Source organism: Meleagris gallopavo, chromosome 1, assembly GCF_905368555.1.
Source record: "Meleagris gallopavo chromosome 1, MGAL_WU_HG_1.1, whole genome shotgun sequence".
Taxonomy (NCBI): domain Eukaryota; kingdom Metazoa; phylum Chordata; class Aves; order Galliformes; family Phasianidae; genus Meleagris; species Meleagris gallopavo.
The window spans coordinates 177,774,267-177,799,212 of NC_139404.1; the positions used below are offsets into that span (position 1 = coordinate 177,774,267).

General features: G+C 38.6%; 1 protein-coding gene across 1 annotated transcript in view; it reads right to left on the reverse strand.

Moving 5' to 3' along the window:
- Window positions 1–24,946, reverse strand: part of DDX10 (DEAD-box helicase 10) — a 166,331-nt gene that overhangs the window by 46,677 nt on the left and 94,708 nt on the right. The window contains exons 15-16 of the mRNA XM_085216244.1: window positions 23,101–23,262; window positions 7,414–7,470 (exon numbers count right to left, since the gene is read on the reverse strand). Coding sequence (XP_085072370.1) covers window positions 7,414–7,470; window positions 23,101–23,262 — 219 coding nt within the window. The remainder of the gene's footprint in view (window positions 1–7,413; window positions 7,471–23,100; window positions 23,263–24,946) is intronic.

A 24,946-nucleotide genomic window follows, 5' to 3' on the forward strand; every position in this document is an offset into this window, starting at 1 on the left:
AGCTACCAAGAGTTAAATGTAAAAGAGTTAACTATGCAATCCTAGTAAACCAGAAGAAAACCCACAGGATTCAAAAGGAAGAGAGAAATGTGTATGTGTTAGAACATATTTATTTCAATTCACAATCCTGCAATTTCAACAACCTGAGCTATACTTCATTTTTTTTCCAATGCCAAAATATTGTTGTTCTGAAATAAACAAAAATATTCAGTCTTTAACATGTTGAAAATTCTGAAGCTCAGCAGTCAATGTAATTCTAGGATAGCTCCAAGGATCCTATTTCAATTATATTAAACATATATGGATAATCCAGAAATAAAAAGTTCCTCAAAGAATAATCAATTAAACAGTGTAAACTCAAAGCTTTAATATTGGAGAAATTTCTTTAGTATTACTCTAGATATTAAAGGAAGTAACTTACAGTGAAGTAAGACACTAACTTTTGTATACTCCCTATCACTGCAGATACAAGAGACACATCTCCTGTTCCTCGGTGCTCATAAATTCATACAGACATGTTGCATCAAAACCCATCTCCAGAACCATAACCCCACCCCCACTCTAAATAAATAAGCAAATAAGAAGCTTAAAGAAAAAACATTTCCTCTGTTTACCATAAATCAAAGCAAACACAAAAGAAAGCACAGGGTATAGGTATGTCAGACACTGAAATGAAAACACGTTTGTTTTTGTACATTGTGCATCTACCTTGCTTCAGCAGACCTTCAGGGGAAGAGGACACAACACCCCTAACCTTTGCTTTTCCCAAAACTACGAGATCACTTCAGTAACCATTAAATCATCAGTTAACAGGGTGCAGAGTGGTAGGCTGTCACTACATACCATTTTGTGAATATCATACTCACAAAATTCAATTGCTATGGATATGTCCAATTATTATAAATGGTCACTTATAAACCTATTTAAAATTCTCCATGTGCTGATGGCTGTAATGAAAAGCTTCATAGCAGTGTGCAGAATTGGCAAATCAATGCATAAGAATCCTTCCTTGTTATAAGTTCAGAGCTACAGCACAGAAACATTAATTTAATCATAGATATTTTTAATTGCAGAAAAAGCATGGCTTATTACAGCTTTACTGAAAGCAATTTAAGTGCCATATTAACTGGAATCATCAGCATGCTATTTTTAATAAATAAAGCACAGATAACATTTTCTTACAGGCATACAATAGCCATTTTCAAATCCTAACTTAAATATTGTAGAATATGTTGATTTTAAAAATATCTCAGAACAGATAGTTCAGTATTAGTCATTTCTTTTTAACAACTTCAACCTGAAATTGTGATTCTGTTTAAGAAAGTTTAGAATTACTAAACCAGTAATTAAAATGTTGATATTCAAATTGCTCTGCTAATTCACAAAGGTTGTCAAGAAAATTCAAAACAACACAAACACAAAATTATAATAAGCAGAGCTACTTACAGATTCTTGGATATGCAAACAGAACACAAGAGTTAACATGAAACATTGAGGTTAATCAAACTGTTTTAAGAATGACTTATAAAAAGGGATTTAACTCTCAGGGTCATTTCAGTTGCAAACTCCCCATGTAAGTGATGCTGGAAGATTTTACAGCTGAACCAACCAAGTCCTTTGCAACTACTGAACAGCAGTGATAAGACACAGACTGTCCCGAAGCTCTGTTGGGACATGATAATCCTCTCCTGAGGTCTTCTATGAGTAAAATAAAGTTCACAGTGTCTCAACGTAGAATCATATAGAATCACAGAATGGCCTGGGTCGAAAAGGACCAAAATGATCATCCAGTTTCAACCCCCTGCTGTGCGCAGCACCAGACCAGGCTGCCCAGAGCCACATCCAGCCTGGCTTTGAATGCCTGCAGGGATGGGGCATCCATAACCTCCTTGGGCAACCTGTTCCAGTGTGTCACCACCCTCCATGTGGAAAAACTTCCTCTTAGTATCTAACTTAACCTCCCCTGTCTCAATTTAAAACCATTCCCCCTTGTCCTATCACTATACATCCTCGTAAACAGCCATTCCCCCTCCTGTTTATACACTCCTTTCAAGTTCTGGATCCTCAGACCACAACAGCATTTTATTCAGAAACCCTGCTCCAACTCCAGAAATCTCAAGGAGCTAAAGCAATAAATGGTCAGTCCATGGGAGGCAATTAATGCACCTGTACCATTAACCAGTGACTCACAGACATGCAGGATGTCCCAAAAGACTTTCTCAAGAATACCAATAAACCGATGAAAGGAATTTGGGAAATATTCAAAAGGAGCATGAACCAAATACATACATCTCTTTCTGCACTGGAACTACTGAAACAAACAGAGCAAATCTGAGTCTACAACCTAAAGAATGTAGCTGCGGGCTAGATTCTCAAGGAAAAAGCAAATCAAGGCAAAAGCACAGCTGAGAGTTAACAGAAGTCATTTCCAGTAGCCCCAGGAATGACATACAGTGGATGCAGAATTTTCATCATATGTTGATTATATTGTTCCAAATAGGTTACTGACAATAGGTTCTTAAGAGATCCAATTCTATCCCTTTGCTACCTGGCACAAAGATTTCTTGCGCTACGTTCAGCCAGTTTATCACGAATCCCTTGGAATATACTCAGGATGAAAAGACAACAGGGTGTTAAAGTATGTTTCTGGTTAAAATCTCAACAGAGCATGGCATAAGGAGCAAAAAACAGAATGCTGCACTAAGGACTGTATCTTGCAGTGATGCGATACACACAGACATCCAACTCTGAATTTGTCATAGCTTTATCTTTCAAGTATGTGCCTCCTGCTCACTCAGGTGTATTTTATAGATGCGCTCACACACATCCCTTCAATCTTGAGTACCAAGATTCCAAACTCCATTGTGATTCTGTGAAAATTTTGAATTACAAAAAATACACAAAGATATATTTAATAAAATATAATAAATCTGATACATGAATACTAACTTTTTGGGGAGTAGAAAAACATTTTGGAGGAAGAGCAGGGGAAAAAGACAAGACATGAGAGAAGTTAAATAATTACTCTGATGTTGCTGCTGATCCTTCAATGCTCTAAAGTCACTCAGGAAGAAATAATACATATAAAAAAGTTTCTCTGAAGACTGAGTACCTAGATCTTTTCACATACTCAAAAAGACACCAGTTTTCCTGCCTAATAACAATCCCCATCCTCAACTGTATTACAATTATTTGACCCCCTCAATCTGTTCTGAAAGAGGAAAACTCACTATGGAGTGCATGCTCTAGGTAGATTTTTCTCTGTTTTAATCAGGCAACATTTTCCTTACAAATCTTGAGGTAATCAGCTTCTGGTATTCTAGACAGTTGTTTTTCAGTCAGATGACAATCTCAAAATAAGCAATTTGTACAATGTACAGAGTAAATTCTTAAAACACCAAGTGCTTGGGGAGACTCCTCTCAGAGTGACCAGATGGTAATAAGTTCAAGATAACAGATAGAGGAAGGCAGCTAAGTTGTGTAGCTTTACTTTAACATCTAGTACACAAATGCTTTCCCTTCTTCAGCTTCTTCAAGATTGCCAATGGCTGAAATGATTCACTCAACTGCAATGACTAAGCTTTACCTCCTGGCACAGCTAGCAGATGCTGTCCTAGCTCTTTCTAGCAGATGCCAATGCCCTCTTTTGGGGGCTAGTTATCATATTTTGCACCATGTTGGGTGTTGCTGGCTGAAGATCACAAAGAACATCAGTAAAGGAGCTGGAAACACCATATTATCCTGAGACTCCCCGTCTACTCCCTGCCATGCATCCCACGGATGCATTCAGCTGCATCTGGAAAACGCCTTTCCTTCAAAAATATTTTTCTTAAAAGCAAGAATTATGAAGTGAGGAAGTTAACTTAACATATCAATAGCACTCTGAGGCATTCAAACAGCAAAACAGTAAACTCAGTGAGAACTATAGTCATGTTTAGCTTCATTGCAGCCAACAGCTGCTTGCAGAGAAAGAGCTTTTAAATGTCAAGGGAAGCCTAGAAGTGAAGGGCAGTTCTGGGCCCATGAGTGCCAGTCACATGGAACTGCTCTGTCACTTCCCTATAGGGGAGCAATTTTAAACTAAAAGAAGGGAGATGCAGATCAGATGTTAGGAAAAAATTTTTTACGCAGAAGGTGGTGAGGCACTGGCATAGGCCGCCCAGAGAGCAGAAGGGGCCCGATCCCTGGTGGAGCTCAAGGCCAGGTTGGATGGAGCCCTGGGCAGCCTCAGCTGGTGGGTGACAACCAGCCCATGGCATGGGGTTGGAATTGGGTGCTCTTTAAGGTCTAACACAAGCCATCCAATGATTCATTTCTGTCCTTCACTGCTGGGGCTCAGAGACACACCATGCCGTCAAGGCCTCGGGTCAGCGGCTGATAACCCGTGTTTCTGCTTCTGCATCCTGATTTACTTGTACATCAAAACGTGACTACAAAATTTTCTCCAGATCACTTTCAAGAGAACACAGCAAACATTATGTAGCTTCGTGAGAGGGCTCAAGGACTGCAATTTTATCAGCACCACTTGCTTTTTTTTTTAGTTTTGAAACACTGCATCAAATTCTCATCAAATTCTCCTAACCTGGGAGAAAAATAAATATCCAACAAAAGTGAAAAATCCCAACCTAAGATTCCAGTTTCTCTTTAATAAAAGAAGAGAGCTCTTTTGCCTGATTTCACATCCTTTTATACTTAAATTCAATTAATGGTAATAAATTCCAAGAAATACTTTCTCCAAAGCATCCTTTAAGAGCCCTCACTTCTTACTTGGTTAATTTATTGTGTGAGAATTCATCCAAGGTGGAGTCAAATACCACTGCAAGTACCTGCTCATCTAATTCCATGTTCCAGCACACTCAGTAGAGTATGCCAGAATTTGGTTATTAAATCCCATTTGCAGAGCCTATCCCTCATGCCTCAAAGGCTGAGCAAAAACTTCCCTGCAATTGCTGTGGGCTCCTGTGACATCAGGAGAAATAGATTCTATTTTCATTCTGGAAAAAAAGCCAGACACTGCCCAATCATAAAGACAGGTAAGAAACAGCAGGACAACAGGTGAGCAGGAATCACACCAAACAAGAGAAGCAAAAGTCATAATTGATGAATTATTATTTAATATTTAGAGTGGAAAAGTAAAAAGGAGTTTTGGTCAGACCCAGTAGGCTGGATACTACTGAAAGATGATAAATAAGACTCCATAACCCAAAGAATGTATCTTATGAGAGAAGCAGTTAAAGCAAATAGAAATAAAGTGGGTAGAAGTGGAACAACAGATTATGACCCCAGCTGCTTTGATGTGACTGGCTGTTCAGAACTGTTGATCTAATCCCTTTCTCCAGCTGTTGGACTGCATTAATATATAGCTAAAAATACCTTCGCTGCTTTTTGGTTTTCCATATTGCTTTCTCTTTTGAGAAAATGCTATTAATAGTTAAAGAAATTGTGTCTGGCAGAGTAAGTGGGTCACAAGCCATATAGTGAAAATGTGAAAGTTTCTGAACTCCTGATTTAGGCAACACATGTTTGCTAAACTCATTTCTGTTTCAATCATTTCTCTCTTTTACTATTTCCCTTTTTTTTTTTTTCCTCTGGATGTCTCATAGGAGCAGCTTGAGTCCTATCCTACACAGACTATGGAGAGCGTCAGCATAAGAGAGCATCTGTAAGCTTCTGTAAAGCAGGGAGTGTTTCTAATTAATTCCTCAGACACCCAGCAGCCTGAAACTGCCACCTTTATCTAACACCTGCTGCTCCCCTGCACGTCCACGACTGAGATGCCCAACTCCAGGCTATTACAGTTGTTCCCAATGGAAACATCTTCCCTTCAAATGAGTCCCACAGAAAGTGACAGGATTTGACTGCACAGAGTTCTGGCAAAAGTAGCCTCTGAGCAAAAGAAAAAGGCCAGCAGTTTTCACAGAGGATGACGTGAATATTCAGAGGTTTGCCTCCTCCTGCACAGAGTGAGCTCAGCACTTGAGAGGTAAAAAGAAGTCCAAGCAATGACAGGCTTACACTGCTGGTACTCTCACAGCAAGTCTGCCAGGCTGCATCCAGCATGCCAGTGTTGCACAGAGAAAAGGAAAGTGTGCATCAAAACATGTTTTCATCTTATCCAACTTGAGGGGGTGATTCTGTATTTAAACCATCCTGTAGGCATGTGCACACCCACAGACCACAGACAGACCACTCTTCATTTCTCATCATTAAGGAGAGATTCATTTGACTGGCAAAGAACAGGACAGGGGAAGTACATGAGTAAGCACAGCCTTCTGAGAAGAATGGCCTTATTTCTCCAGCTGCTGAGTAATATGACACAGGAGGATTTTTTATACCTCAGAAAATGTGAAATGAACACACAGCCAAACATTTACAAATGTGATACAGTTTGATCCAATCAGTGTTTTCTCACTATATTCAGATTTCTGTTAATCATTCATTTCATAATTTTTCTACTACGCTTGCTCAATACATTAAAACTATGCCACTCTAAACATTCAGTTTCACACAGAAAACTTCCACTGCTTCACTGAGGGATCACAACGCCAGTGGCTCACAGCTTGCCATCTCTGAAGAGAGAATTAATCCTATAACTAGGCTTTCCATCCTAAACTGCACTTACTTCAGAACTACAGTATGAAGTATCTTCCTATACTCATATCTCCCAACACATGGTCATCATGGAAAACACAGAACATTATCCATTTTCTCAAGGGAGTAAGATCTCTGCTAACTGCTGAGAAGGAATAGGAACATGTGTAGCACAGGGAACAGGAGAAACAGTATGGGAAAAGCCATGTATATTCCTCAGCCCATAGTCCAGAAAATCCTTCCAGCTAAATGAAATCTCAGTTCATCACAAAACATGCAATATGAAAAACTAGAAGAGCCGTGAGGAAATTAATAATATACATATACGAATAAGGATAGGAAAGGGTTGGGGCCTAACAAAAGGCAGGAATAAACAGGTACAGTGTAAACACCTGTACCTTAAAGAAGAGGTTCAGCAGAAACAAGTCTAAATGTGACTTCACCAAAAGCCTTACTGTCTTCAGTACTGCAGCAAGTTACCAACATGTTCAGGTATTTACAGGGAAAAAAAAAAGGCGTCAGCACTGCAGCTGAAATGGCAGCTCACTTGACATACAGAATAAAGAAACTGCAATTTCAAAAGGCTTCTTTGTTATTTATAGATATGCACGCATACAAATTTTCTAACCTTAATCAGTATCTTTTCATAATGTCATTATAACCACATCACAGTAGGTGAATGACAAAAGATAAGCAAGGAGAAAAAACCTGTAAAAAGTCATTGACCAAATCACTGTTTATTAAAGAAATAAACGCAGTAATCAAAAAACAGTTTGAAAAGCACAAGCATTAGCTTGATCAAAACCAAACACAAATCCTTACCCGTGCATTCTTGTTCCTGGCTTCTCTCCTCGCTGCTTTCTCTCTCAGCCTTTTCTCCTAAAACAAATGAGAAAATCCACAGTTTTAAACAAAATTCCCAGCCTGTTTTTCTTCTAATAATTTAAGATTTTATTGGAAACACCGAGATATTTTTAGTGCACACAGATTATAATGGTGGAATTGATTCTAAACATTATTGATGAAAAATTATATACAAAAAGTTCTGATCGAGATATTATTTCCTATTCTTGTTCTTAAACGATATCAAAATGATTCAAATTCACTGAAACTCACTACTCTTGAAGGAAATAGACAAGTATTAACTTTATCAAAATACTTAACTGTATAAAACATGTTAGGTAAAAACTGCACCAAAAGATAAGTTTTCTAATTTCTCACTGTTTTAACACAGAACTCAATCTATTTAATGAGCAAAAATAATAATTTTCCCTACTTCAGAATTGCTGAAGACTGAAAGCTATAGCACATTCTCAATAGCTTTCTTATCTCCATTATTAAGTACATGTTACTGAAGAATTTTTGTTAGTAATTGCATCAATTCAGAAGCCAGAATAACATCAAGCTGCCTCCACCAAAGGCAAATGAGTAAAAAGCAATGATAAAACTCATTCAAAGCTGCCAGCCAGATTTCTAACATCCTGAAGCAGCCCAAATATTTAACATAACTGACAGTGATCACCCTGTTTCTCTCTTCTTTTTGTTACTTGGATTTGTTTATTTTTAAACCAACTGAAACATTATTTTATATGCTGTCAGGTCTTTGCAATTTAACATCATTTCAATTATCAATTTCATGAGGTAAGGACAGAAATTCAAGTAAGGGCACTTACATCAGTTAGGAAAAGACACCATTCCCTATCCCTATTCCCTGAGACCAACCTCATCTCCTTCTATGACTGGGTGACCAGTCTGGTAGATGAGGGAAGGGCTGTTGATGTAGTCTACCTAGACTTCAGCAAAGCCTTTGACACGGTCTCTCACAGGCTTCTGCTGGGGAAACTGGCTGCCCGTGGTCTGGACAGATATACACTTCTTTGGATAAGGAACTGGCTAGAGGGCCGTGCCCAACGGGTAGTGGTTAATGGAGTTAAGTCCAGCTGGCGACCCGTTATGAGTGGTGTCCCCCAGGGGTCGGTACTGGGGCCCATCGTATTTAATATATTTATTGACAGCCTAGATGAGGGCTTTGAGTGCACCCTCAGTAAGTTTGCAGATGACACCAAGTTGGGAGGTGGTGTGGATCTGCATGAGGGTAGGGAGGCCCTACAGAGTGATCTAGATAAGCTGGATAGCTGGGCTGAGATGAATGGGATGAGGTTCAACAAGGCCAAGTGTCGGGTCCTGCACTTTGGCCGCAATAACCCCAAGTAGCGTTACAGGCTTGGGGATGAGTGGCTGGATGATTGTGAAGAAGAAAGAGACCTGGGGATGTTGGTTGATGTGTGGCTGAACATGAGCCGACAGTGTGCCCAGGTGGCCAAGAGGGCCAATGGCATCCTGGCCTGCATTAGAAGTACTGTGGCCAGCAGGAGCAGGGAGGTGATCATCCCCCTCTACTCAGCACTGGTGAGGACGCACATCAAGTATTGTGTTCAGTTTTGGGCCTCTCACTACAAAAAAGACATGGAGGCCCTGGAGCGTGTCCAGAGAAGGGCAACGAAACTGGTGAAGGGTCTGGAGCACAAGGAGGAGTGACTGAAGGAGTTGGGATTGTTTAGTCTGGAGAAGAGGAGGCTTCGGGGAGACCTCATTGCACTCTACAACTTCCTGAAGAGAGGTTGGGATGAAGAGGGGTTTGGCCTCTTCTCCCAGGCAACGGACAGGACCCGAGGAGATGGCTGCAAGTTGTACCAGAGGAGGTTTAGGTTAGACATGAGGAAAAACATTTTCTCTCAGAGAGTGGTCAGGTATTGGAATGGCCTGCCCAGAAAGGTCATGGAGTCACCGTCCCTGGAAGTGTTCAAGAGGCATGAGGAGCTGAGAGATACGGTTTACTGCTTGTGGTAGCAGTAATAATGAGAAGACAGTTGGACTAGATGATCTTATAGGTTTTTTCCAACCTTGTGATTCTATGATTCTATTTTTCATTTGTCATAGAATCATTAAGGTTGAAAAAGACCAGTTAGTCCAAAATCAACCCACCCCACCATGCTCTCTAACCACGTCCCTCAGTGTCACTTCCACATGCTTCTTCAACACCTCCAGGGATGGTGACTCCACCACCTCCCTGGGCAGTCTGTTCCAATACCTCACCACTCTTTCTGAGAAGAAATGTTTCCTTATATCCAACTTGAACCACCCTTGGCATAGCACAAGACCATAAACTCTCAGCAACGTCAACAAAATTGGTTATTCAAATTTTTTTACACAAGCATAAAAAAGCTTATGTGATGCATCTCTCTCTGTTTCTTTGAGCAACGTAAGCTGTTCCTAGCACCAGCATGTAAGTCCGCATAAAACAGGATACTCCTTTAATATCAGCTCTGGGTCAACACGTCGGCCCAGAAAAGGCCGAAAACCATGTTATAGCATGAAACCACATTTCAGATCACTCTTGGGTATGATGAGAAAGCTCCAGCAGTTCTGGTGCTCTATCATTGCAATGAAAGAGCACACAGCATAAAATTAATGAGTAAGGTGATCTGGTCAGGAGCACAGATGCCACTGTCACTGCTAGCTGATTACACCCGTATTGAAGCTACAACTGCCCAGAGACCATGCATGGTAAAGGACACTGACGCAGAACACTCAGCTCTCTCTGGCCCGTGTTTCTTTTGGTCAGCACACATCCTCTTTTCCTGTGCTTTAATGCTGCACTATTAGTTCCCAAGAGACCTTCCCTTTGGTGCTCTTGAGGCTCTGGCATATATTTCTGCTGCAGTCACTTCTGCTCAGGATGGATAAAGGCTTACTCTGCCATATAATACCAGTGCCAAGTCAATTTCAATTTTCCAACACTACCACTAGTTTTACCAAAGCATACAGGAAGGTACTACCCAAAACTGCTTGGGAAAGTAGTATGGTTCACGTGTAGTGCTGAGAAAGGCAGAACAAAACTGCCAAGCTTTTCAAAATTGGTGTCTGAATTCAATTTCTATTGAGACATCTTTGTGGTACATGCCATTTTGTTTTTTTCCAATTGCCCAAACTACTGAAGCACTCCCAAAGTCTGTGTAAATCAACCTCTCTTCTCTAAATTAAAACTGAACAGATCAAAAGTTCATCCCCAGAAGCAGGCAGTGAAAAAACTGAATGAGGTTTGTGTATCTCTGCCTTACACAGTTCTCCAGTGCTGACACCTTTGTACACCAAAACCTCAATCCATCCAAACCTACCTGCCACTGCATTCAGCACATGGTATAAAACAAAACAAAAAAAAAAGACTTCACTGTAGTCAAACGTAACACAGCTCTCATTGTTTCAGCTGTTTCAGAACATGAAAAAACAGTCAATATTTTTATTTAAAGCCACAACAGTATCACATGGGCCAAAAGAAGCCACTGGGACCAGATGCCATCTGCTATGGACACAGTTAGTCTATTCGGCAACTAACCAGACCTGAGCACTCCAAGCACAAGCCCAGTCCATCTCTCAGCCCTCAGCGGCCAAAACAGATGAACCGAGCATTGCAGACTTATGTTGAAAAAAGAATCTTGTTTTCCAAGACCTCAAAATGGAGGTGCTGAGGACTGATTCACTTTGGTCTTACACATAATTAATGTGCCAGAAATTTTATATATATTTATATATCCTAATCAGGCTTAGGATATATACTAAAAAACAGTATTTGAGGAACTGTTTCATCCAGTAGTTTGGTGCTAGTCACTAACTGCTCTGAAGTTTAGACTACGTGTTTGTAGAACAACGGGATAGCAATTGTTCAAGTCATCTTCCAGAAGTGATTTGACATCTATAAAAATATACAAATATTCAAGCTTGCTATCATTATATGACCAATTTACTGATGTATGTTTACCCGAGTCTGAAAGCACTGCAATGAGTAGAACCAAAATTAACCATTTTTGTAACAAAACAAAAAGTCAGTTTCCATCCAGCTATTCGGATATTAATATAAGGATCTTTTACATACTCATATTTTCCAGGGACTATTACCACATTTACAAACCAATTTACCATTTATTAGTCAATATGTGTAAGTCCTGATTCTAGATTTTAAGAACATCTTCCAAATATCCCAAACCTTTACCATTAAAACCCAGCAACTTTTACTACCAACTTACTGTATACAAATTACACTCAATCACCTCTGCCAACCTAATTAAAACAAGAACAGGCAGCAGAATGCGACAGCGCCCAGATTGGTAAATGGCCAAGGTTAAAAAAGAAAGAGATGAAATGACTCCACTGGGATGAAAACGGCTCTGTTTGAATATACAGAAGCACAGAGAATGAAGATCTGGTTCCTCCTGAATTCCAGCAGTATGAAAGACAGCAGTAAATGCTTTTCCTTTCAAATATGAGCTAGGTATCTTTATGAAAGAGAAAAGAAGGGGAAAAAGTTGGAAACATTCAGTGAACGTTTTTTCATAATGCAGACTTCAGAAGAGACAAAAGGGAATTAGACAGGATGTTACCATGATCCAGAGGGAGTCTACATGATTCCCTTCCATGTCAAATTTGTATTCATTTCTGACCATTTTTACTTATACCTTTCTAATGATTTTACTGAGGTTTTCCACTTTCTCTCAATTCCTTTTTCTAAGTGCTTTAGTTGGGCAGTCTTTGTTCACTCGGGTCACCATTAGTCTCTTACTTTTCTGCTAAAACAGTGATCCTTTTCAAACTTTACTTTCAAAAAAGTGAAAGAGAATACAGAGCTAGAAAATAACCTACTAGATATTACAGTGCAGGATAAAGCTGTTTTTAAATTGAGTAGAACAGAAAATTTTAGATAGTGTCTTAACTACAGCCATAGGCTTAAGCCAATACAGTTGAAATTCCTGCTCAAGGGATTTACAAAGAGCACTGCAAAGACAGCTATGAAAGCAGAAGATTGACATAATGCCACAGAAGAGAAATATGCCAGACAGCACAATATACGTATGTCTCTAAAGAACAGTAAAGACAAAAAGATCTTAAAGGTGCAGAGGCTGGAATGAGAAGTACAAAAAAGAAAGCAGGAGAGGAGATAGGATCAATGCACCTGGCTACCACAGCACAGGCTGTAGGACTGTATCACCTTTTACTATAACATTCCTATCCTGGTTTAGAAAGAACTCTAGATTTAAAAACATTTCAGTGAAACTGCTGTTACCAAACTGAACTACTTATATTCGATTTTTAGCCCCTTCATCTCTTGACTGGTAGAAGGAGCTCGTGTTCAGGTCTCGATGTACGTACATCCTGATCATACCAACTCCGTTTTCTTTTCTAAGGTAAACAAAAGCAACTCCAGATGCCTCCCAGTATTTACGTCTATTTTCCCAAATATTCCATGAACAGGCATTTATATGAGATCCTACTATCTTTCTAACCACATTTCTCACTTCTGTTTGTACATTCAATGATTCCATTAGTCCTTCAGATCATGCCAGCAAAATCCCACTGCAATAGTTCACACTGACCTGGGCAACCAGAACACCACCCATATCTTTGTTTCTTAAGGCATCCATCTCTGATGGAGGAACTCACAGCCCTCACATTACATTCCAAAGTTCTTATTCTTATTTGCCCAAGGAGGTTGTGGATGCCCCATCCCTGGAGGCACTCAAGGCCAGGCTGGATGTGGCTTTGGTCTGGTGGTTGATGACCCTGCATGTAACAGGGGGTTGAGACTAGATGATCATTGTGGTCCTTTTCAATTCAGGCCATTCTATGATTCCTATAAACATGTTTGCAAACCTATTTTAAAACACAGTTTTCTCTGCTTGAGCCCAACTTAGCAAGAAAGCCTTCCTGCACTTTACTAAAAAAAATTCTTGAAACAGTACACTGAGAATCAGAAGCCACTGGTTTGTGAAGTTCCAACTGCTGAAATTTTGGTCTATTTAATTTGTGCTGCATTAATTGCATTTTTTTATTTAACTTATTAATCAAAATGCTCAAGTGAATAGCTTGTGGAAATGTCAATATATTTGTTAGATTTATTTACCAAAACAAATTCTGTTCTGATAAAATCACATATAAACACACATTTCACTACACTTACTTTCCACAAAGCCCCACTACTTACTGATACTCTTTTAATTTCACTCTTTAGTAAGGAGCCTTAAGCCAGTCATTCTATTAGCCTCCTGTGGACTTCTTGCAGGCTAAATCACTAATTTATTATCCTTAAAAGTACCTGCATGGTAGTTCTCAATATCTTCCAGAACTCTCCTGCTGTTTCAAGATCCAATTGAAACCAACGTAAATAGTGTTACACAGCTCAGAGACCTTCCTGATCAGCTTTTAAAATTTTCCTGCAAATAATCAGTTTTCCCCACAGTTACACATCTAGCTAATGAGGACAGTCAGTAATTTCAGTGATCACAAGAATGAAAAGCGTTAGTCATCATCACATAGTCTGACATCAGCATCTGGCTTTCAACTAAACAAGAGTTACCATCAGTGAACCCTTCCACCTGTTCTGCATTCAAAGGGGCAAAGGAACCGGCTCTGTCCTAACAAGGAGGCAAAGCCACAGCTCACTTTGCTTCTAGTTCTAACATACAGAAAAGCTACATGCTGAACTCTGTCACTCACTTCACACTCCTGTTTCCTCTCCCACTACTGGATTTTAAAACAAACACTCGTGCCCTTTTTACTTACCCCTCAAGATACTAACAACACTTACTAAAAGGAAAAACTCTCATGTTCCACGTTTTCAGGTTGAGGTGAAAAAATTATTGACTAACAGCAGCCCTCTCTGTTTGGTGAAGCTCAGAATAAGTGAAAGATTCACATAAACACAGCGTACCAGCCGAGATATTTGATATATAAAGATATTTGATATATATGTATATTTGATAGATATTTAAAGAAAATTCCTGCAATTCTGAAAGCTTACAGGTTTTTTTCCACCCAGAGAGCCCCTTCTTTTTTGACCCTCTTCTTCCTACAGTTAATTGAAAGTTCAATTTAATTTGTCAAGGGGTTCGTCTGCAACATTTAATCTATAGGGATTGTTGTTCATGTATAGAAAGAATTTCTGCAATGTTCATACTCAGATTTACAAGAAACGAACTCCTGGTTTTGGTGGTGTACAGCAGTTTTACCAGCCTTACTGACCTTTTCTGCTTGCTTAGCTGCAGGCATGCAACAGCTTCACTCAAGACAACCAGTGCACCCTGTTTCATACCACTGCAGTTTAACCTGGCTGGCAGCTCAGCACTGCACAGCTATCTGCTCATTGCCCACTGCCCTTTGCCAGGGGGAGAGACAATGGGGAAAAAATAGAAGTTGTAGGCTGAGATAAAAAACATTCACTAAGTCAGAAAAGGAAGAAAAAAAGAAAAGAATAGTAATTATAATAATATAATGTATGTTTGTTCAACTTAAAAAAAAATAAAATTAAATGCTCATCAACTGCAGGTTTTGATCAAAAATTTTAACACTGCACTTAAAACAACTGATTCTTTACCTACTGATGCTACACTTCAGAGCTACTGATCTATTAACTCTAACAGCTGAGGTCACGGTGTCCAGCACAACAGCTTCCAGAAATGGCTGAGATTCAGAGCAATGTCACTCTGCAGACTAAAAAACTCTAGCTGCATTTGCTAATAAAGCTTTGCTGGTTGATAGCAGTACCAGATTTCATTTTTTAGTATTTACTATCAGCTGTTACTTTAGTAGGAGTTATTTTAGAGACTCAGAGTCAAATGTGCTACAGAAAATGTACAAACAGCTGCTCAGAATTTCACAGCATCTCTTACATACTGGCATCATCCTATCCAAAAGCTGGTTTCTGCCCAGATTTTAAAGCACAGATGTGCTCTGAAATGCGACTTTGTATATCTCACCATGGTATCCCACATTTGTTTCTCTCAGAAGAGTTCACACCAGCTCTGTGCTACTTACATGCAAAAGTTGTTTGTTTTTTTTTTAACTGCTCAGCTTGCAAGCAACTTGGGATCTGAAAATCCTGCTCTAATAAACACACCAGCAGCCCGCACAGCAAGATTAATCTTCTATACACAATCAGCATGCACACGAGCCAACACAAACAAATCATGTCCTCTTCCACAGCGGTTTTGCTCTGCATAGGTGGATAGAATAAAAACTAGAAATCAGTGAGAACTATTTATTATTTTAATAAGTTAAAAATAAACAGAGTGAGGGAGAGCAGAATACACACAGAATTAGAAAATTTTATTTCAGCAGTCAGTTGTTTGGCCATTGCTACATTTTATTTTTCTTTTTAACTGCATATTTAAATGTGCTTTAATATTTGTTTAGTAATAGAGATTAGGAAATCATCTACATGCAAACAGTGGCCCAACCACCAAAACAACACTCCCAGCTGAAAGATAAAACTGAACATAACAGATGTTGAGTATTATTTTCAGCCAAGGATAAAAAAAAATATTATGTAGTGTACAAAATTGGTCACTGCTGAATACACAAATTTAAATACCTTCAGGGAAAAGAGGAAAAGCTTTTTTATGCCTTTGGTGATTGATTTTTATTTTGATCGGTTTACATTTGGGTTTAGATATCTATTAAATAATCTCTTTAAACAACAAAGGTAACAATGTAAAAACCTCATCTGTACAACTGATGCTTATTTATGAGGCAGGGAAAATGAAACACAAGTATAGAATGAACTGTTTAAGACAGCATAGGAAAAGTGTGAAAGCGTGGCAACAAAAGCATGTGAAAGACAGCATAATGGCAATCTTAAACATTAAGCAAGCAGTGGAGAAGGACTTAGAGGTAAATACAGAATGCATCCTCATTTAAAGAAAATAATAATAATAACTGGCAGAAATTGACCCTTAAAGGGCACTGTTAGAACAAAGCCAATACATGACACTGGTTGAAAGAAACGAAAATGATTCCTTTCTCATCTAACATCTGAGCAAACCAAACGTTTTCAAGACAGACATTTTCTTAACAAGATGTTAAGTACTTTCAACAGGCCATCTGGTTTGAACATACATACCCTTAACAAATGTATACAAATATATACATACAGATTGCTTCTAACAAATAGGTTTCCAAAGAGAAAGAGATATTAAATTCAGCTAATTAATATACAGAGGCAGTACAGTAAGATTCCTTGTTGTGTGCAAACTGCAGTCTGAGTCAGACTCAGAACACACACAAGTGAAGCCAGTTGAAGCCTCACTTTCTCCTCCACTCTGCAGGTGCCCATTCTGGCTCTCCCTCCTGTGAGTGGCACTGGCACACACCTCATCAGGGCGTACACAAACCTGTTACTCCGTTATTTCAGTTCCTGCTTTGTCACTTCAGCAAGATGGGGCCAGAAACTTTGATTTTGCAGGAGAATTAGTAAAAATCACACGGTACTTCAGTTTTAAGTGCAGCCCATCCAGTTTTCAAAGCGGAAAGAAAAAAAAAAGGAAAACACAAGCAATGAGCACAGTGAGACCAAACAGATTCTGGTGCTCAGACTTGCCAAGGATGGCTGTCAGTCCACCAAGCAGCATCCAGCCTCCTTATCTTAACAGCTCTGCACCCAGGATGGAACAGCAGCAGCACCAGCATACAACAGCAATGGAAGTGCTCAGACAGGCTGTCTAACAAAGTAATCCTCTCCTGATTCATTTCTACACATCTCTCTATCTCTAATGCTTCTCTTTGAGCTCCTCACAGCTGCTGTCCTCCTCCCTCTATATTCTGCACCTACACCAGCATGCTCCTTACAGGTGAGAGCAGTGTTATCTCCCCACAGCACCAAACCAACCACACAACCACGCCATGACCTGACACACTACTGCTCACCAGAAAGGACATCCTGGTGCTTTACCTAACGGGGAGCTTAACAACATTACTTCCTTTGAAATACAATGCACTCGCTCTTCTAACTAGTGATCTAACACAGTGATTGGATTTCCCACTCTAAATACTATTGTTCATGGGTTCTTTTATTTTCCAGCATAATGAATGGTTTGTACTGCCTCAAATCTGTATTTCCCTTTACTAGGTTGGATGGAGCCCTGGGCAGCCTCAGATGGTGGGTGGCAGCCCTGCCCATGGCAGGGGATTGCGACTGGGTGGACTTTAAGGTCCCTTCCAGCCTAAGTCATTACATGATTCTACAATACCAAACACATCCAAATCATAAACTTCCTGTCATGAACAGAAGTCATTTGCAAAAGCGAATCAGAAGGAGACAAAGTCTGGTAGGGGGCTACAAAAGGTCAGCTAGAAAAGGGGAAAAGTACAAGGAATTCTCCCTGAGAACTTTTCCACCTGGGAAATGTACAGTCAGCACACAGGGCTGGGGCTGGAGGTAGAGCCAGTGGCTGCAGCATTAGCCAGCAGATAAGCCCGAAGGAGTGCAGCAAGACATGGGATGCACAGTGGAGGGATGATCACTGCACACACCAGTTGACATCCCAACTAATTGATGCAATCATTCTCCTGCAAGTTAAAAAACCACCAGCATTACTGCTTTTAAAAATAAATTCACAGCCAAACATTTGGCTAATTACATGATAAAAAGAAGAAGTAAACTTATATCTCATTTTCAATTTTAAAAAATTCTAGGCAACATCATCACACATGACATCTGGGTTTCGTTACCAGTCCACAATACTTCAAAAATGAGTTTTAACAGAAAGTCATTCATTACATTCACTGGGGAAGCACACTCCTGAATCCGCAAGTTTCTATCCTATCAAAACCTTTCCCTAAGTTACACTCAGTTCCTGCGGTATCAGGCCCCTAAGGACGACCGTAGCTTGCTTGCAATACCACTCAGCTCAGGGAAATGATGCCTTTTAGCCATCTTCTAGTGTTGATCATCTCAAGTTCATAGCATATTGTACTTGCTAGAAAGGAAGGAAAAAATGAGGCTTCTATTCATTTTTCCTTCAGCACCCAGTTGAAAGAAAGAGATGTTATTAAAAAGCAAGACTAATCCCCCTCTGCCAGTGTTTTCATCCTAACAACAGCGCTTTTTCAGTTGAAAACTTGAAAAATGGAGTGCAAAAACATCTCCTGAATACTTTATTCACTTCTCCTTTTATTGTTGTTGATAACATTTTACACGTTTCAAAAAGGAGCTCAAATTCATACCTCTCTCTGTGCTGTCATCAGATTTCCCTTAATGCAGAATTCTTTCCACATCATCCCCATCGGTGCTACTGCCCTTTCCCTTGTGGTCAACTGCTAAAATTCACTCTGCTTCCAAAATTTCAATAAGAATTAATTACGTTACAATTATACCTCAGGTTTTTATTTATTTTTACCCATCACATTTTCAATTTTCCCCCATTTGCAAAGGAAACAGAGGATAACAGAATATGAATCTCTTGAAGGAAACCTAATTATAGCGTAGATGCTTTGCAAGTTTGCACACGCCTTAAGGCACTGCAACACACATCTCATCTAATCCAAGAATCTCATGAATGCACCAAAACGTATTTCTGATCATACTGAAAACTGTGCTCATTTAAATGACATTCACAAATGGATTTAAAAGCGATGGCCTGTGGATACTTTCTGAGTAGGTCTGCTATTCATCAGAAAGGATTTTGCGAGGAAAGTTCATATTAAGCTGACAGGCCATATTCACCTCAAAAGTTAATAATAAAAGAAGTTATTTCATGAAAGTTTTGATTTTAAGAAGTTCCATTTTTTTCCTCAAGACCTTTCATCATCGAGATTATTCAAAAGAAACCACAAAAAGAAGGATTTTCAATGGAGGAAGACCTATAAAATGACACTTTTTTAAAAAGTTAAAAGCAATGTTTTCGTAAGTCCACCCACAATCTAAATTAAAACACGAATGCACACGCGGGACACAAAAAACTTGTTGAAACAAAGCAATATTAGTACAGCCCTCCCCAAGCTGTGCTGATATTCTCAGCCATCCTTTTAAGGCCGAGGCAGACATTCCACTTCAGAGGCCCTTTGATGTCTGGATTACTGAGGTACTCAGCCAGGGTAAGGACTGCTGCACTTGCTTTATACAAAACCAAAATGCATTTGAGCTCTAGAGCTTTTCCCACCCACCTAAATAATACTTTTAATAGATGCAACACGTTCCAAAACATGATTTAAAGGATGGAATGGAAACTGCCAAATACACGGAACAGAAAATTACAGCAATCCCCAGGAGCAGCAGGAAGTAAGGAATTAAGAGGAGATCCAAACCAACACACATCCCTGAGGTGCTGCAGGGCTGCCAGGCTGGATGGGGCGTGGGGCAGCTCAGCTGATGGATGGCTGCCCTGCCCACAGCACAGGGTTGGGACTGGGTGGGCTTGAAGGTCCCCTCCAACTATTCTATGGTTCTTTGATCTAGATTTGTCATTTTTGATATTTTGACATATGCTATTTATTTTTTATTGGATTAGCATGAACAAGATATAGTTTTCAGGCCACATTCAGTAGGTTAGGTATAATGAAATCAAACCTACAGCTCATAAAAAATACTAATATTAAAGAATCCATTTTTGGCAGCAGTATTCATATATGTACGTAGGTATGCTATATCTTCAGGTTTCATAAATAAAATCTATTATTCCACCAAAGTGCTGTCTAACACAATGTCTCCTAATGTTATACCCAAAATGGGGACTCAAGGTACAGACAAGTTTTTTGCACATAACAAACATTTAAAGGTCAGTACACCACATATAGAAACTGATCTTTACGGTCCAAATTCTTATATTAAGAATATACTATTTTTAAAAAGCAAACTTTTTTTTTTCCTCTCATCAACCACAGGTGTGTTAATATACTCAAAATAGCAGCAAATTTTAACAGTATCTTCATTCTGGTAACTGTATATAAAGCTGCAGATAGTGGCTTCAATAACAAGATTCAAACAAATCCAAATTTGAGTGCTAATGGCATGCTTCCTAACAACCACGCTCACCACCATGTCTGAGACCAAAAACATGCATACAATGGAACTTCTAATAGGACATTCAGAGAATGACCAGGCATCTGATCAGGCTTGTCCAGCACAGCCATGATGCAGTTCTGCTTCCCTAGGGTCACCGAGATTGTCGTCAAAGATCCAGACTCAGCAAAGTATCTGCTGTTAACTGATGTTAACTTTTAGGGAGGGAAATTTTATGAGACAAGTGAACTTTTTAGACACTACTGGGTAGGTAAAGTGAGAGTGGCCATGTAATTCCTTTTTATTGTCAGGCAGCCTGAATTTCAAATAATGAGGTTTTCCTTAATGCAGCCTTAGACATCCTTAAAAAACCCTGCCTGTTCCCTAGCACTCTTTATGTAATCCATGCCCCACTGATAGTGCAGTAAGTTCCAAAAAAGTAACAGTGACAAACCAATGGCTGAAAGTAGATACACTGATATTCTCATCTAGCTATAATCTCTAAATTATACCATGGCACTTCTCCATACTGTGTCAGTTTAACCAATTATACAATTTCTATGCAGAAAAATTTGAATAATATCCGCCCCATACAACAACAATGTAGCCCCTTAATGGCACACTAGAAGAGTGACTCTTCTGATCCCCAACTAGCTTAATATGACCCAAGAGAAGGGAGACCCTGCTTGCCTCTGCTTACACACCAACAGGACTTGACATATTTTCCCAACTATTACAACTACTTCCTAAGCAGCAACAGCTTGCAGTCAGGGAACGCCGACATAAAGCATATCTTGTAAAAACAGCAACAAAAGTACACTCCATCTGTGCTACTTTACCTTAAAGAACCTCTATTATTTTTGTCTAAAATTAATTGGCATCTCAAACTTGAATGCTTTCTAAAGTGAGGGTGGAAGATCATCTTCAACCACAAGAGTGGTGAGATAGCAGGGAAGCAAATGAGAGTCTAACAAAGGGAATTCAGAATTCCGTCTATCTGCTTTCCAGCCCCTTTCAATTTCATCTTTTTTAAATATGGGAAAGTAAAAAAACTGAGGATACCAAACATTTTGTTAGATCACTTTAAAAATTAAATGACAATCAGGAAACTGAATGCTATGTCATGTACAAAGGGTTTACCATAAGGAACATTTTTTACTTCTCACTGTTAAACCACAAATAAAAACTCAATGTGCAAGCAATGCTTGAATGCAGCTCTTAAAACTGAAGACACATTTCACAATCCCTCCATCAGAAGATTTCTTTAAAAAATATTTTTCTTTCTGTCATAACATCTTTTTTCCATTTTTTTTTTCCTTTTCATTTCTTTTCCTAAAGAATAATACCTAAGTGTAATGTGAAAAACTTTTATGTAGTAAGGCACATTTGAGAAACTTGTCACTTTCCATAATTACAAAAAAACCCACCATTCTACATTTATGGTGCGGCGTATTCTGCTCATTTTATTTGTCTGGCTTTCAAAAGGAGGCATTCTCTCTCTCCATCTCCACAGGTGAAATATTGTTTTTCTAAATGCAAGTGACTATCTGATCAATGTTATTTGTTCTCCTTGGCGCTATGGAGACGAAGATGAGCTAACGGACCAGTTGATGAAGCATTAAATCATTAGCGTCTAGCACCAAACATAAAACAGCATCATTCAAAGTATATGAATTTGACAGTAAATGGCAGATTGACTGTGAAGTCATATATCAGTCTCTCCTTGTTTTTCAAGCTGCATCTTTGAATTCTAATTCCTTTAAAATTCACTATAATTTTATCTTTACTGTGGACAACAGATTATTTCTTTGCAGCTATTCTTAAATGTAATGCTGCACTAATGAAGAACGAGGTGAGATTTTTCTAGATCTCATGATTTCAAAAGGATTACAGTGGCAGATTTTCAAGTTAAATGTGTGAAGTATGCTTTGACTTCAGCTGGCATACTTCAGCACCCAAATGTAACTTGAAGATTCTGTAAATGCTCTCTGAACAGTTTTGTTCAAATGTAAGCCTTAACTGAGGCCAGAACATCCACCATCAATCATTAGTAGATAAAGGCAAACTGGATGGGCATTTGCAAAGCAGGGAAATAAAACAGCAACTTTTAATGCTTTGGAAATCAGAAGCCTTGAGTATAAATTAAGTCAATACTAAAATACAGTCCCACATCTCACATTTACCCATAATAATGGAAAAAAAAACAAACAAAACCAACCAAATAATAGTCTACATAACAATGACACAAAAAGTTAGCATTTACGCCTATCTGAAATGCATTACTGAATGTTGAGTCAGGGTAGTCTAGAAACACTGCATATTTTTTCAATCCCCCTTCTCCCTGTACAGTTGTATCGGGGAAAAAAAAACAACCAAACTTCTCCTTCCCTCCAAACAAACCCTTAAAACTATAAAATAACACTCCCACTAAACTCTTTCCAGATTTTAAAGCTGTAATCAAAGATGCATTGTTATAAACAACTGTTGTATAAGGCTTTGAGTTAATTAGCTATTCACAATGTCAGAACAGTCCTTCTGTGTCTTATGTAACACTGGAAATACCAATGTGTTTACATAAACCTGTGCTGCACCTATTTCGTAATATATTTAAGTATACTCCCTGAGCAATCAGTATCAAAGTATCTACTTCTGCACTTCAGCAACTGAAGAAGGAATTTACTTACCCTGTGTTTTTCCTTAATTTTCTTCCTGTATTCTTCTTTGTCAAATTTGTCTTCTTCCCGCAGTATCTCTCTCACTTTATCTAAGTTGATCCCATTGGCATCATCTTCTTCATCTGCTTTTGCCAAACTGGATTTTTGCACAGGTGGCCATTGCTGCACTAACTGAATTATACACGACAAGAAAAAACAATAGTTAGGAATGTTTCTTAACAATAAAGTTCTTATGTCCTAAGTAGTCCAATACATTATTTCCTGGACTAAACAAAGATTATCAAAGAATCATTAAGGTTGGAAAAGATCTCTAAGATTATCTAGTTCAACTGTCCACCCACCACCAATACTGCCCACTGAACCACGTCCCTAAGTGCTACATCTCTGCCACTGTTTGAACACCCCCAGGGACAGTGACTTCACCTCCTCCCTGGGCAGCCTGTGCCAGTGCTTCACCACTCTTTCTGAGAAGGAACTGTTCCTAATATCCAATCTGAAATCCAATCATTTGCAAAGAAAAAAATCAAAACTTTGTACAATATAAACTCAGATACCTTACTCAAAATCACATTCATTTAAAAATAAGTATTTGAAAACGAAAATCCTCATTACATCATTACTGTCCAATAGATTTACTTGAACTTTTTCCTATTTTTCAAAAATTTGTGGAAAAAAAACACATTACTTGTGCCTAATGGTACATTTTGGGAGATTTACATTTGCTTTCAAAAAACGACTCTCCAAAATACATGCAGCAGAACAGAACAGCAATGAATTTAAATAGTATGTTTTTAAGTAAATAGTTAATATTCCAACATATTAATAGAGAGAAGAATGAGAAAAGACTACATCACAAAGTACATAAGAAATCATAACTGCAGTTCTGTATTTTTAGGGAAGTGAGGAGAGTAGATGTGGAGGCTTATACTGGTTGTTATATGAAAACTTGATTGGAAATCTTTTAAGATTAAAGTTTCACTTGTGAATGACGTGACAAAATTCAACATCATCTGAATATCTGAAACTCTAAACAAAAACTACATATTCATCAAAAAACACCCCCACCTATGACATACGAGCACATACCGTGCTCGAGAGGTGCACGAGAGGTGCAAGAATCATTCTTGCCTAATAAATTTAGAGAACTAACTCTTAAAAAATAAACCAAACGACAGAAAATACAGAATGTCTTTCAGATAGTTTATAAAAACAAAAACAAATGCCAAGGCATCTTTAGGGCTTCCTAACATGCACTGTTATCCACCAAGATGTCGGCAATCCCAATCTACTGTTTTCACTCATAAAATTGAGTTTTTGTGATTGTATTTGCTAAGAAGATGCATTTCTTAAAGGAAATTTATTTCTATTAAAGAGAAGTACACAGAGCAATAAAACTTCTAAGTGTAGCTTCTTACTGCCCAGTAAAAAAAAAGGAGAAACATCCATAGATGCGATGTTTGTTTCATTACATAAGTCATGTTCGTTGTGTACTTTCCTAACCATAATTCTTGTGCTAATTTTTACTCTACATCTTTTCTGCTTTGTTCCTCCAACACACGAAGCATTTGCATGTGTAATTTAAGAACAGAAAACTATTTTAGAATATCTAAAAATATCTGAGTGTCTGATTTCTAGTCAGTGGAGTAACTTCTAAAGCCTTTTAAATTGTGACTAATGCCATTATTTATATGGCTATGAAATTATTTCATTTGGTCACAAAAACAAATGAAGTACTTAAAATTGATCTACAGTTAACAATAATTACAAAAAAAACCACTACATTTTTCTCAGTGTTGGAAATGGAAAAACAATATACATATTTGAAGCTGTAAAATAAAATGTTAGAAAAGTTTAT